Below are 15,475 nucleotides of genomic sequence, written 5' to 3' on the forward strand. Positions count from 1 at the left end.
TCAGAGGGGCTATGTGATAAGCCCATTTTCAAGTCCAATTCTTTGTCCAAGATTTGGAGGAGCTTGGCGGTAGAAATAGTCATTCCTGCAGAAGGCTAGGCCACATGTTTCTCTACCAATAACTGAGGTACCATATGAGGCTGCATATTGTTTCTTGATCCTCAGATATGCCCCTTTTGCCTGACTGATTTTGAGAAAAACAAAAACAAAAAACCTATCTCATAAGGGTTGCTTATGCACTAATTTAATTGTGGATAGTGTTAGAGACTGTCGCATAAAATGTTCCATTAAAAAACATTATTATTAATATCCTTAATTAAAACAAAAACAGTTGCAGCACACAAATTCAGGCAAATTAGTAAAATTACAGATTAGGTAACTGGGTTGCTAAGCAATGTTACATCCCATTTTACTTAATTGCTGTAATTAGCATCTCCCTGCATATGCCACAATGCAAGCCACACAAAAATAAACGAGAAAAGGAAAGGAAAGGAAAGAAGAAAAGAAAAGAGTAAAGAAAAGAAAGGGAGGAAGGGAGGGAGGCAGGGAGGGAGGGAGGAAGGAAAAGCAACTGGTCAGATCCCGTCAATGCTCCTGGTGCTGCTCTTGAATACTTTCATCAGCTGGCCACCCCTAATGAGGCTCAGCAGTCAACAGACTCTCCAGGAAAGAAGTGAGGGGAAATAATCTCTAACAAACCCCAAACTATCAGACAGGAAGGGCTGCCCAAGAACGAGCGTGCTGTCCCTCGGCCAAGAATAACTGAACGCTGGACTCATTTCTACCTTCTAAACTTCTTGCTTCTGAATATGGTGGTAAAAGAGTTAGGCGAGATCCCATTTCTTGGAAAGCTGATATCATTGAGGGATACTAAGTGTGAGCAAAGACACACTGAACAAAGGAGAATGAGCTGCAAAACAGATCAGAGCCCAGTTTTGACTAGTTAGTGGTATTAACCAGGTGCGTTTCCGGAGACTCGTGATCATCCTCCATCATTCCCCACGGCCTCACGACCATTCACAGCTGGCTGCCAGCAGTAATAAAGAGGGAGGAAAGTAGATGCCTACTATGTGCAAGGCTGCATTGACACACTGTCTCATTCAGCCACCATGATGACTCTGACAGTGTATTATGAGCTCCATTTTCCAAACAAGCAATCCATGGTTCTCTGTGGGATAAAGTAGCTGCCCAGGACCACATAATGAGTGTCCAGAATTTGAACCCAGGTCCACATGGCTATAGAGTCTATACTCTTTCCATCATACCAGGAAAAGGGGCCAAACTCCAGCTGGTCAACTATAGGTAGGAAGGAAATTAAAGTGAGAGAGTATAGTGAAGACTTCAGGTCATACATGGGCTTAACTCATCCACGTACTTTCCTTCTAGGGATAAACAAAACCTGCAATCTGATGGATACTATCACATCATGATCATTCAATGTCTTGGTAAAATTTTTCTTTTAAGTTAATGCTTTTTTTATTATTATTATTATTATTTAGCAATCTTAGAACTCTAACTTTTAGATACATTCTTTGAATTGTCTGGTTATCTCATATACATTCTATCCCATCTATGCTTTAATTAGGAGTAGTTCAACATATATCACAATGGGTATAGAATATGTATTAAAAGATCTTCAAGAGCTTCTCCATATAAGGTAATGACAATTAAAATCAGCCCTAGTTTACAGAGAAAATAAAGCCATGACTGTATAAGCTGAACAATTAGCTCTTACAACATTTGCCTTTTATCTCTCGCTTTTTGCCTTTTTTTTTTTTTTAATTCCCCTACCATCAGCCCCTAGTACAATGTTGGCCCATAGGAGGAGCCTGTTAAAAGTTTCTTAAATTGAACTGAAATTCCTGCTCTGAGGAGGAAGCCATCAGTTAAGCCACCTCTCTGCGATGCTGTTACAGGCAACATTCAGAACTAGCTTTGTGGTGTGAGGTAAGGGGGTCCAGGCTCCCTATTTCCATCTCACACTCCCTCTCTCTACAAACAAACCCACAACTCTTAATTAGCCCCATTCTTACATCTCAGTGACTTTGGTTTAAAACACTACAAGTCCCTGATAAATATAGTATCACAGATGGGATCAAATAAGTGCGATTACTTCTCAGTCATTCATACATTAATGCCAATTATTTTCTCCAATATTAACAATTGCTAGCATTTATCAATCACTTATTACATCTCAGTCCTCTGCTAAAGGTTTAATATACTGTCTCCATCGGTCCTACCAATAACTGTATGAAGCAGAAGATACCATTACCCCCTTCACAGAGATGAGGAGACTTGGATTCAGAGAGATGGATATTTTGCCCCAAATCACATTGCAAGTAGAGGTCTCAGAATTTGACTCCTGGTTTGTCTGATTCCCAAGTCCATGAATCTCCTCACTCTGCTCATCTCCCACTCACCACCCCTGAAGAGCTCCTGGATTGGTACGAGGGAGGACAGGAGGCTGACAGTTAATACGTATACCAGGCCTGTGGGAACAAATGCAATGGATGGGTGTATAGGCAAACCCCACGCTTTTCAGTCTGACAGAGTGCAGATTCTTGGGCATGTAGAGCCTTTTATGCTACTCTAGGGAATGCCCATGGAATATGCCCACATTCTCGAAGAGTGAGAGGGCCTCCCAGGCTTAGTGTGAAAACCACAGGCTGATTATAATTTAATGTTTGACAAATGCCATTGGCCAGCCTTTCCCACTGGGAAGCATTCCTAAAATGTCTGAGACTGGCCTGAGGCAGCAGCTACTTTTAGCACTTAGAAACAGGTTAGTTCCTCAGGCACCAAAGAGTCCCCGACGTGTTTAGTACAGACGTTCGGTGTCTCTGGCTCCCAAGTGATATCAGAGGAGAGAAGTGCACATTCATCGGTTCCTTTTTTTTTCAGCTACTCCAGACCAACAGGTCGGGGAACTGGGCTCAGAGCAGCGCCATTCTTTTAACAAGCTCTGTGCTTCTGAGCTTTTCACCAACCACTGGGACTGGGTGGGCAGAATTTCTGGGTTAAACCTCTTCTAGAATTCCAGAAATATTGCAGCTTTAATCCTCGCTCTCTGTAGACCTATCTCACTTGCCAATGGTGAGGACAGTGACAAAAAACCAACGCGTTGACTCCTTATGGGCAAGAATACCTTTCTTTTTTTTAATGTTCAGCAACATCAAATAAGCTTTGGCTAAGCAAAAAATGTTTTCCCAGGGACTCATAAAAAGCTGAGAGATGGGAACAGCTAAAATTACAACATGTTTGCAAACTTCCTGAGCACACTGCTATGAAGCATCAATGTATAGAGGCAGCATGGAATTTTGTCAGTGGAAGAAGTGACTGCCCTTGAACTTCTCTGCATGGGCGTTGACACCAAGAACATATTGTGAGCCTTTCTAGTGCCTCTGCCTTGAAACACAATCAAATTTTCATCTTCCAGAAAAATATAAATTAGATATGCCTGGGCCTAAAAAAAAAAAAAAAAAAAGCCCCAAACAAATCAGCAAATTAACTATGAACTATCTGAGCTGAAGGATAACTTGATTTTAGAAGAAACCTGTTTCCTACTGGCTACAGTCCCAGCCAGTTCTTCTTTTGCAAGAGAAAAGACTGTCTCTGACATTCTGAACGATGCTTTCCAGAACTGCTAAGATGAAGGGAAAAGGACTGACAACTGCCCAGTCCTGCTATGTGCCAGGTATCGTGCTGAATAAGGCTGCACTTATGTCAGTGCAGTGGACTGAATTCTGCCCCACTTCTACCCTATCAAGTCATACAATGAAGCCCTAATCTTCAATGTGACTATATTTAGAGATAGAACCAAGGTCATTAAGGTTTAATGAGGCCTTAATTAAGGGTGAGGCCCTGCTCTGATGGAATTAGTGTCCTTGTAAGAAGAGACCCCGGAGAACTCAAGTTCTCTCTCTCTCTCCTCATGCACACAAAGAAGTCATGTGAGCATGTAGCAAGATGGTGGCCATCGACAAATCAAGAAGAGAGCTCTCACCAGAAACTAACCATACTGGTTCCCTGATATTAGACTTCCAGCTGCCAGAATTGTGAGCAAATAATTACCTGTTCTTAAACCACCCAATCTATGGTATTTTGTTGTGGCAGCTCGAGCTGATACAGTCATCATATTTTAACTTTCATAATCACTGTGCAGTAGACATTCTGATCCCAGTTTTCAGACAAGGTAACTGAGGATCAGAGAGGAGAAGTGATTTGTTCAAGGTCATACAGCCTGTAAACTTGGGCTTAACTGGGCAAAACTGGAGTGTGAACCCAAGTCTGTCAAATCCAATACTGTGTTCTTTCCTCTCTACCATTAAAAGTTGTTTTTTTTTTTCTTTTTTAAGGAGATATTTTTGAGACCTTCTGTTTGCTTATTAAAAAATTTTCATTTCTTTGCTAACAGGATGGGGTTTAAAAGATCTTTTAAAAGATCCCATGACAATGACCTGTGGATTTTAATTGGTCACAAGTTTTCAGTGTGATGAAGTTGTTTTAAAAATTTGGCCAATGTACTTATAAGCCCCCAAACAGAGAAAGTGTTAAAAAATAAGAGAAAAAATAAGCTTATTTGGCATTTACCATCCTATCCTATGCAGTTTACACTGTCTAATATAATCCTTATAACAACCTTATCAGGCAGGTACAAATATTATCCACATATTGCAAATATGGGGTATGAGGCAAAAAAAGATGGTATGATTTGCCCAAGGTTCTAAAGCTGGTGAGTAGCTAGGATTTGGAGCCATGTTTTAATGTCTGAGGGACAGTTCAATCACAGAAGAAACCTGTTTCCTACTGGCGACACTCCCAGCCAGTTCTCGTGCAAGAGAAAAGACTCTCATATTCTGAACAATACTTCCCAGCACCACGAAGGCAAAGGGAAGAGGACGGACAGCTGCCCAGTCCTGCTATGTGCCAGGCATTATGCTAAACAAGGCTGTACTTAAGTCATCACTATGCAGTGACATCCTGTGGACTGGAGGATCCATGCAGTGGGGCACTAGGCAGTCATTCAGAGGAAGCTGAGGTAGAGGGCAATGGACCAATGGAAAATGCCTATCAGATGAAAAAGCAGGGCAGCCACACTGCACACCCTAGGAGCTGCTGATGACTCTGTGGGCACCTGGATCCAGGACAGCCTTTGAACTCATTCATCAGCGGTCATCACAGTGCTTCTGAAGAACCATAGAGGAGAAAGAACCCAGTCCTTGCTATGGCATTTCCTTCCTACTATGAACCCTGGGAGGCAGCAGAGTAGAGTTTTCTGAACCAGTGGTTCTTTTATTTATTTATTTATTTATTTATTTATTTATTTATTTATTTATTTTATTGGCTGTGTTCGGTCTTCATTGCTGCACACGGGCTTTCTCTAGTTGCCTCAAGCGGGGGCTACTCTTCATTGTGGTGCACAGGCTTCTCACTGCGGTGGCCTCTCAATGCAGAGCACAGGCTCTAGGCGCATGGGCTTCAGTAGTTGCAGCACATGGGCTCAACAGTTGTGGCTCATGGGCTCTAGAGCACAGGCTCAATAGCTGTGGTGCACGGGCTTAGTTGCTCCGTGGCATGTGGTATCTTCCTGGGGCAGGGATCGAACCAGTGTTCCCTGCATTGGCAGGTGGATTCTTACCCACTGCGCCACCTAGGAAGTCCCTGAACCAGTGATTCTTATCTGCCTCCATCAGAAACATGTGGAGGGCTTGTTCCCTCACAGATGGACTGGGCCCCACTTCCAGGGTTTCTGATGTAATTGGTCTGAAGTGGGATGGAGAATTTGCATGTGTACCAATTTCCCAGGTGGTGCTGACACTGCTGTCTGGGGACCACACTTTGAGAACCGTTAGTCTAAGCCCTGGGTAGAAACTCCATGTCTCTGAGAGCATCCCAGCTCTGTCCTCACTCTGTTGTGGGATCTGAGTGGCCACCTAATCATGATTAAGTTGTCAGGAGAGCTAAGGAAAGATTTATATGATCCACTCAGCAAGTTCAAAGAGCCACCAAAACTCCAGGGAATAAGAAACATGCTCCTGGATGCTGCAGAGAATGGTGGCTAAGAAGGTGGATTCAGAATCAGAATCTCAGGTCTGTTTCTCACCAGCTATATGACTGTGGGTAAGTTACTTAACCTCTTAGTTCCTCAGTTCACTTCTCTGTGAAATAGGAATAAAACCTAAACCTTGTAGGGTTGTGAGGGTTAAATGCGGTATCCCTGAGGACTACATCTGCCTGATGCTTGTAAAAGACACAGCCTCCTGACGCCTAACCCTGGCCTGCCGAGCCAGAATCTTTAATAAACAGCCAGGTGACTCTTAAATTGGGCAAGTTTTGCAAACTCAGATAGAAACCATGTAAAGCTCTTGGCCTTGATCTATGCTCCCTCCACAAAGGTCAGCCACTGGTTTATTACCACCTGGGTCTAGCTATTTGCAAATGGTACTACCATGGCATTCTTGATAATGTTACCCAGGATGATTAATTAATAGACACTCTATCCTATAATAAAATTTTAGAAGACGTGGCTCTGTATCCACAAATAAAAGTTAATTGAACTGTACATTTACGATTCGTGTATAGTACTATTTATAAATTGTACCTCAATAAAAGGTTTTCAAAAGAAATATTAAAAAGACATAACTCTGCTTCTTTAGAGAAATGCACTCAAAGACAAATAACACTACTAGACAGGCTATGTGCCCAAATGCTCACATATCAAGGGCACAGTGCCACATGTAACTGCCTGGAACACATGTAAAGTAAATAGTCACTTGATGAATTTCAATATGCCGCTGGGGAAGCAGCCCGCGGAAGTATTGGAGTAGCTTCTATAATAGAAGGACCCAGAGTTTCCCTGGGACTTCTACCACTTCTGGCAGTGGTTTTTCTCAACCAGCTTCAGCCCAGCCTCCCACCTCAGAGAACCAGCTTTATCTGCAAGGACACAAGAGTTTCAGTCTTCAGCTGGGTTGAACACTACTCCACCGCCTGGAGCTACAAAGGAGCTAAATCTTCCCAGCGTGATTACACAGGGAAAGGGAGGGGTCATTTTCCTCACTGTGTGTTTGTTTTCCTAAAGTCTTTTTCTACACACATCTACAGGGTAGAGGGGGGAAGCTGACCATGACCAATGTGTGCCAACCATGGTCGCTGATGAACAAGCCAAAAAAGGTCAGTGAAAGACCCATTTCCCCAGAGTGCATCTCCTCCTGGGCTTGGCAGAGGGCAGCATTCTGCCAAGCCATTAACAGATGAGGACTCAGGAAAGAGGGAGGTGGTGTGATCAGCCGGGGTTAAGCGCTGTTTTGTGGGGAGGAAAACTAGGATGCAAAGTCCAGCTCCTCCACTTCCAGGCTGCTGCTCAAGGACAGGCAGCACTGTACCTACTCGCTCGAGGGGTTGAAGTAAGAACAGACTGCCAGTGCTGCCGTAACATCTCGACTCTGCCCCTCTAGCTGGAGGTCAGGGTCATGATTACGAGCCTAAGTTTATCATTGCTCCTGGGGCTCATACACACATATCATAATGAATTATTCTGCAGTTCAGAGGACAGTAATTTGGGAGAGGGGTGGCGATATGAGAAGTCAAGTATCACCGCTACATCTCCTTTATGTTTAGATGGTAGACACTGATTTTTTTTTTTTACTGGTTTAATTGTCTTAACTGTCTGATGCCTATTTTTGATATTTTTAAGAACTTTTATTGAGATACAATTGACATATAATACATTGCATATATTTAAAGTGTACAATTTGATATTTTCTTCTTAATGGTAATGTATATATGGCAATCCCAATCTCCCAATTCACCCCTCACCCCCCACTTTCCCCACTTGGTGTCCATATGTTTGTTCTCTACATCTGTGTCTCTATTTCTGCCTTGCAAACCGGTTGATTTGTACCATTTTGCTATACTCCACATACATGTGTTAATATATGATATTTGTTTTTCTCTTTCTGACTCACTTCACTCTGTATGACAGTATCTAGGTCCATCCATGACTCTACAAATGGTCCAATTTCGTTCCTTTTTACAGCTGAGTAGTATTCCATTGTATATATGTACCACATCGTCTTTATCCATTCATCTGTTAATGGACATTTAGGTTGCTTCCATGTCTTGACTATTGTAAATAGACACTGTTTTTTTTTTAATGTTGCATCTTCTGCTCTAAGTGAGCATAGTTTGCACTGAATAGGGTTTCCATTTTCTGTTTCCATATTGGATGCAGGCTTGGGTTTTAGGCTATTCATGTGTTCTGCTCATAGTCTGGACCGGACATCCCCATGGCTCATGAGCCTAGGACAGGTGCTTTCGGCACCCCACCCAGAGCTTCTCAGATACCATTTACTGTGTCCGTGCACCCATTCCTCTTTCTGGGGGCTTTGCTTTTTTATGGGTTCATACCTATGATTTTCTTTGATGAGTGCCCTGAGTCACAGGTGCCCTGCTTGTGCCGACAGACTGAAGAGCCTGTAGGATGAAATCCCACCAGGCAGCCTGAGCTTTGGATGGACCGCTGTGGGAGCAGGCAAGTCCAGTCACTTGCCCAAACTGGGACAAATACTGAAGGAGTCATGTATGCTCTAGGGCAGTGCTGTCCAATAGAACTTTCTGTGATGATGGCAATGTTGTAGATCTGTGCTGCCCAACATGGTAGCCACTGGCCACAACTACTGAGTCCTAGAAATGTGGCTAGTGTGATTGAGGAACTAAATATTTAAAATCCTGAATGAAAATTAAAAAGTAAAAAAAAAATTAAAAAAAAATAAAATCCTGAATGAATAAGTGCATACACGCAGGAATGAAACAGCAGCCTCCACTAGACAGAACGCTCAGAAACTGTGAGGCAAAAGCTACGTATTAGGGTAAGTTTTATTTTCAAGTTGCCTGAGAACTACATAGAAACTTTACCTTTCTTAAACTTTTGTTTCTGAAAACCATTCCAAGAGGCATGAATCCCATTAATCTTCTTAGTAACTGGAAGACAGTGATTGTGATCTAATCTTTCTTAGGTTTCAATTACGGGAACGTCTCAGAATCTGAACATCAGTGCCCATAGATGAGGACTGTGGGTATTAACTGCAGAAAGCAGTGGGGATTGGGCTGAATTTGAATGGACCCCAAGACATAGCCTGAATCTTTGTAGGGACATTTTAGGATGCTTGGATTCTGATTATTGAGGTTTTATTGTAAACATCAGTAGTATTTTAATAGCCATCCTGCCAAAAATTTCGAGGCTTAGGAGACTCTAAAATTAAATTACTGTTTTATTTCATTTTGTTTGTTTGATTAATAGCTAAGTGATCTAGTCCTGGTTCCTAGCTCCTGGAGGCTTCCTCTATTCATCTCTGGGGCCAATAATTGGCATTTTCAGGTTACCCTTGCTGTTCTCCACAACTAACCATGAGTGGAAGTAAGAGGGATTTTGGGGAGTTTCAGCTCTATTCACTATTGCCATTTTGATGTTGTGGTACTTTTGTTTTGCTACTGGGTCCCATTCTGTTCCCTGAACCTGAGCCTATAAGCTGTTTGGCATCTCAATCCCTTCAGAACAGAGAGCCCATCTTGTTTCTGTCTATATGTTGCTCAGAACAGATGCCCCAAAACCTCAGTCCACTATGCTCTGTCCATTACAGCAAACTCCTTTCAGAGTTTGCCCCACATTGCTCAATAATTCATTCAGCAAACATTTAAGGGCCCCAAATTGCCAGGCACTATGCCACTGGGGGCCACAAACATTACGTTAGCACACGTAGCCTGTAGATAGAGAAAGAGACGTAATAGGAATAATGAGAACTGCACCCATTATCATAAAGCACATACAGAAAGAGCTGGAAACAGATGCCAGGTCTGAAGGCAAGACTCTGGTTTGATGTGTTTTCGTGCTCAGGATATTGGCCTTTAAAGAAGGGAGTGAAGCATACGATGTATTAGGATAATGCCACATGAATTATAAATGTGTATTAAAGGTGCTTAGAAACGGACACTGCCAGCCCCACTTCCATGGGAAGCATCCCACAACTGCAGAAGAATTTGTTGTGGGGTCTCCTGCTGAGTGAGCTTTAAAAAGCACAGTGCCACATTCCCACATGACATTTTTTGTGCTACCAAGTGAAGTCCCTTGCTTGATTCTACCTGAACGTCAAGACTGTAAACACATGCATATAGTTCATCTCAAAGGGAATGGGATGGAGACCCAGGAAGGTGACTAGGCTGGGACCATGTCGCAGATGTCACTGTTCCCTCCTGATGGAGAAGCAGTTTGTTCTCTGGCTTTGCGTTGTGCTGTTTGGTCTTAAATGATAACTAATCTAAATGGCTAAAAACATGTGATTATATTCTGGAGGAACTCTCAGCTCCTATTGCAAGAGGAAGCAGTAATATCATGTGTTGAGACAATTATAATTGATTAAAATAGTTTCAAATGGCCAACACATCCTACCCAGACACAAAACCATGGCTACCTGGTGGCAAGAAGAGGGTACGTGTGAACTGGGCTGAACCAGGCTTCCTTCCTCCTTGGCATGCTGTCATAAATGAGAAGGTCCTTCTCGGTCAGTACAACCAGGGCTGGCTTCCACTGTTTCTCGCTGTCCCCAGGCACCTGAAACAGAAAGCAGCGACCCATCAAGCAATAGCCTGAGAAAAGAGTAACTGGACAGAAGCTGGCATCCCCCCAGTCAGAAGACCCAACAAAACAAGTGTCTTTTGGTTCAGGATGTAAAATCAAAATGAGAAGAAACCATTCATGGCTGCATGATTCTTGATCATTGAAAATATGTTTTCTCGAGGGCCCTGGTATATACAGTCAATGCAGCCAAGAAGTAGCCCAGCAGCCAAACATCTGTCACTGTTTCTCACCTGCCAGTCAGCATGGAAATCTCTTTTTCATAGTGGGACGCAGATGAATAGGGGAATACACACTCCCAGCTGGTTCTCTGATAGAGTGCATTGTTTTTATTATGAAATGGTAAGGTTTTAAAGCTTTTGAATAAATATCCAAAGGCTCTAAAAATGTGCTACAGAGGCAAATGTCTGTCTGCACAGGCATAAGACATCACAGTTCTTCCCCTAGTCTTTCACTCTTAGATTGTTTCTGTGATTCAGGTACCATCTTGAAATTCTCCTGTTCTATTGAATGTTTATTTCCATTCATTGCAAATACTTCTTTAACTCAAGGGCTGAGATGTCCTGGCAGGGATACAAGAAGATTCAAACATCAGTTGGATGTTTGGACCAGATGACCTTTAAAGCTCCTTTCAATCCTGATCTCATCTCACGAGCCATCACTCCTCTGCCCAGTGTTGATTCGACCAAACTCCCTAAGTGTTCTTCAATCTACGAAAATGCCCTCCTTCCAATTTGAACTCTGGGTGCCAGGATAAGTCTTTATGACCAGCTTGGAAAACCTCAATGCTCTAGCCTTGCTACTCCAAGCACAGACCGTGTTCCAGTACCACCAGCATCACCTGGAAGCTTCCTAGAAATGCAGAATCTCAGGCTCATCCCAGACCTACTGAATCAGAATCTGCATTTTAACCACATCTTCAGGTGATTCCTATGCTTATTAAAGATAAGAAACACTGCTCTAGACGAAGTTAAGATCATCTTTGACACTGACCATTAATCCAGTGATGACTCAACTCTTTCATATCTCAACTCTCTCTCACTATCCCAAACCTATTCAGAATTAAAGGAAACAGTAAACTAAATAAATTACTAAACAGTAAGCAAAATAAATGATAAAGCTAATTTCTTCCTTTTCTATTCTTATCATTATCTTTTCTTAAGCCCCACAGTGAGATCTGCATTGAGCAAGTGTGTGTGTCTTTAGAAATGATTGAGCAAAGACGAGATATGCAGGATGACATGAGGGTTGAGTTTTGTAGGTTATGTAGCTTACAGGCTGCCTGAGTCTGAGTCCCTGCTCCATTATTTATTGCTTATGTAACTGTGGGCAAGTTATTCTCTGTGCTTCTATTTCCTCACTGATAATAACATCATATACAACAGTATATTCTGGAGCTAGAATGCTTGAAGGTAAATCATAGCTCCACAATTTGCTACAATATCCCCACGAGATCGTGGGAACTTGGGCAAGTCAGCTAATTTCTTTGTATCTCAGTTTCTGTATCTGTAAAATGGGGAAATAATAGTACCTATATCATAGGGTTTTTGTGAAGATTGAGTTAAAATGCCTAAAATGCAAAATAAACAGCATTTAGAACCTGTTTAGTAGCATGGACCTCATAATGCTGAAGAGGAGATAAAATGAGACAGGACATGTTATGTGCTGAGTCTGCTACCTAGCAGATGGTAAACTTAGGTGGGGTGGGGGGAGGGTGGGAATTGTGGCAGACTCACTGATTTTTAAACTTACCAAAAAAAAGTATTCTTTGGAAATAACAACTGTATGACAAAATACTGACTTTCTTTGGGAAAAATTATAAGGCAAGCCAAGAATATCTTTGGTGCTGACAATTTCAATTCATTCTCCTCCCAGGAAGAATTCATTGCACAATGATCACCTTTATTTTTTAATGCCTGCCTTCCAACAATTCCAAATAAACATTTCCTTTTTAGAACAAAGAAATCCCCTATAAATCTATTCATACTAGAATGTGAATGATTGCCTGGCTTATCTCCCCCTTTATGTATTTTATGCATACAAAAAAACTGAACTTTAGCTTATTGCTTTTTCCAACAGAACAACAGCATCTTTTTTTTAAAAAAAAACATATAATAAACTGCATATATTTAGAGTGTAGCATTTGGTATCCTAATCTCCCAATTCATTTCCCCTCAACCCTCCCTGCTTTCCCTACTTGGTAGAACAACAGCATCCTTAAGAGATCAAAATGAATTGTTAGAGAAGGCAATGTACCCGACCCTACAAGGTGAACAAGCTGTGGTCTCAAGGCACAAAGTGTTTAGGGGGTTTGGAATAAATTTTTTCCAGCCTCTACATTAAATCTAGTAAATTACTTTTCCAGCTCATTAAATAGGACTGGAGAAGCTACAAACGATCCTCCCAAAGTGCCTATCTTACTTACCTAGTCATCTCTGATCCATTAACTTTGACTGGAGCCAGTCATTTAAACGTGAACACAACTAAGCATCCTTCAAAAAATTATTAAGTTTGCAAAGGAAACCTCAACAGTAAATACCATCAGTAAAATGCAGACCTTTCTAATGGTGGAATCATAAACTCACCCAATGTCAAGTGGTACGTGTAGGTATGAATAATTCTAAAGCCCTAAAACATTTTGTGGTTTATTAAAAAGCTCTGTGTGGATGTTAACTCTGCTATGAGAAGACTTAGAGTGGGCAAGTCCCACCATCCCTGTGTGCAGAATGTTCGTTTTGATAATATGCGGCAGCTCAAAGGTAGATGTCTGCCCGTGAGGACCACAGACTTTTCAAGGAGAAAAAAATCATGTTGAAGAACAAGTTTTTAAAACCATACTTTGGGCCATGTGAACGTCACATCGTAAAGGATTTCAAGGACAGTTTTCTTCAGGCTTGAATATTTAGGCTGTTGTTTGGTGACAATTTCTGTTACAAATCCAGATTTCCTGGCACCCAAAGATTCCCCAATGTTAATGCAACAGTTCTGGAGATATGTCTGCATTTTATTGAAACACAACTCCTGAAACATATGTGACAACTTCCATCTCCACCCCAGCTTCCCCCATCAGATGCTGCCTTAGTCAGAGTCTCAAGAATGGATCATGGGGACTTCCCTGGTTGGCGCAATGGTTAAGAATCTGCCTGCCAATGCAGGTAACACAGGTTCGATCCCTGGTCCAGGAAGATCCCACATGCCGCGGAGCAACTAAGCCCGTGCACCACAACTACTGAGTCCATGTGCCACAACTACTGAAGCCCTCGCACCTAGAGCCCATGCTCCTCAACAAGAGAAGCCAGCGCACTGAGAAGGCTGCGCACCAAAACGAAGAGTAGCCCCAGCTCGCCACAACTAGAGAAAAGCCCGCACGCAGCAACGAAGACCCAACACAGCCAAAAAGAAACAAACAAACAAAAGAACGGATTATGTTTCTAATGAAGAAGGTGAAGGGGAAAAACAGGGAGATAGACACTCAATTCTGCAGTTATTCTGATGAACAGCTGAGCTAAATTCCATAGAGGGGATATCCCATAGTTGTCTCTGCAGAGCATGAGAGAAAAGGTTTACAAAATGGCAAGAAGAATCTAAGGGAGAGTGGAAAGAAGTCACTGTTAAGAATTGAGGGAAGTAGCTATAAATGCATGAAATCAACACTTTGTACACCTCAAACGTACACAACGTTCTATGTCAATTATATCTCAACGTAAAAAAGAATTGAGGGAGGTTGTCATTGAATCCTCACTTTGAGGCAGGTCTCCTGTCATCTAGTCATCAAAAAAAAAGTGAAACAATTGAAAGAGGGTTTGTATAGGGTTGCAGCCTGGTTGGGATCCCAGATTTTATGCCTCTATCCTCAGACAGCTCATACCTCTGAGTGGGGCTCCTAACAAACATTGATATACAGTTTGAAAACTGCTGAGCTCATTTCCTCTAAGATACCTAAAATCTGCAGATTACTTTCAAAAAGATGGTTTTACCAAAACCTTTCTGTGCCCTTGCTGTAGGTATTTGCAAAGAAAAAAGAATGATACTATTGCTTCTTAGAGTTGTAAAGATTAAATGAATTAGTATACATAAAGAGTTTAGAAAAGTGTCTTGCGTACAGTAAGCAGGCAAGCCTTAAACATATTAGCTTTTCTTTTTTTGTTGTTCTTTTTAAATTTTTTAAAAATTAATTAATTAATTAATTTATGGCTGCTTTGGGTCTTCGTTGCTGTGAGTGGGCTTTCTGGTCGTGGTGAGCGGGGGCTCAGTTGCGGTGCGCAGGCTTCTCATTGCGGTGGCTTCTCTTATTGTGGAGCACAGGCTGTAGGTGCAAATGAGCTTTAGTAGTTGTGGCACAGGGGCTTCCTTGCTCTGCGGCATATAAGATCTTCCTGGGCCAGGGATTGAACCCATGTGTCCCCTGCATTGGCAGGTGGATTTTAACCACTGCACCACCAGGGAAGGCCACATATTAGCTTTTCTTGTAGTGATCATTTCGTGATGTATAAAAATATTGAATCACTATGCTGTGTACCTGGAACTAACATAGTGCTGTAGGTCAATTATACTTCAAACAAACAGACAAACTCATAGAAAAAAGAGATCAGATTTGTGGTTCAGAGGCAGGGGTGGGGGAGGGGGAATTGCAGGAAGATGGTCAAAAGGTACAGACTTCCAGTTACAGATGAATAAGTACTACTGATGTACAATATGGTTAATATAATTAACACTGCTATAATGCTACATATGAAAGCCGTTGAGAGCAAATCCTGAGTTCTCATCACAAGGAAAAAAAATTTTTTTTCTTTTTCTTTTTTCTTGTATCTTTATGAGATGGTGGATGTTCATGAAACTTAT

The 15,475-nt window shown here is 41.9% G+C and overlaps 1 protein-coding gene across 1 annotated transcript in view; it reads right to left on the reverse strand.

Annotated features, from left to right (window-relative positions):
- Positions 1–15,475, reverse strand: part of SNTB1 (syntrophin beta 1) — a 225,977-nt gene that overhangs the window by 15,979 nt on the left and 194,523 nt on the right. Inside the window, exon 5 of the mRNA XM_057735334.1 lies at positions 10,470–10,609. Coding sequence (XP_057591317.1) covers positions 10,470–10,609 — 140 coding nt within the window. The remainder of the gene's footprint in view (positions 1–10,469; positions 10,610–15,475) is intronic.

This window comes from Hippopotamus amphibius, chromosome 5, assembly GCF_030028045.1.
Source record: "Hippopotamus amphibius kiboko isolate mHipAmp2 chromosome 5, mHipAmp2.hap2, whole genome shotgun sequence".
Classification (NCBI taxonomy): domain Eukaryota; kingdom Metazoa; phylum Chordata; class Mammalia; order Artiodactyla; family Hippopotamidae; genus Hippopotamus; species Hippopotamus amphibius.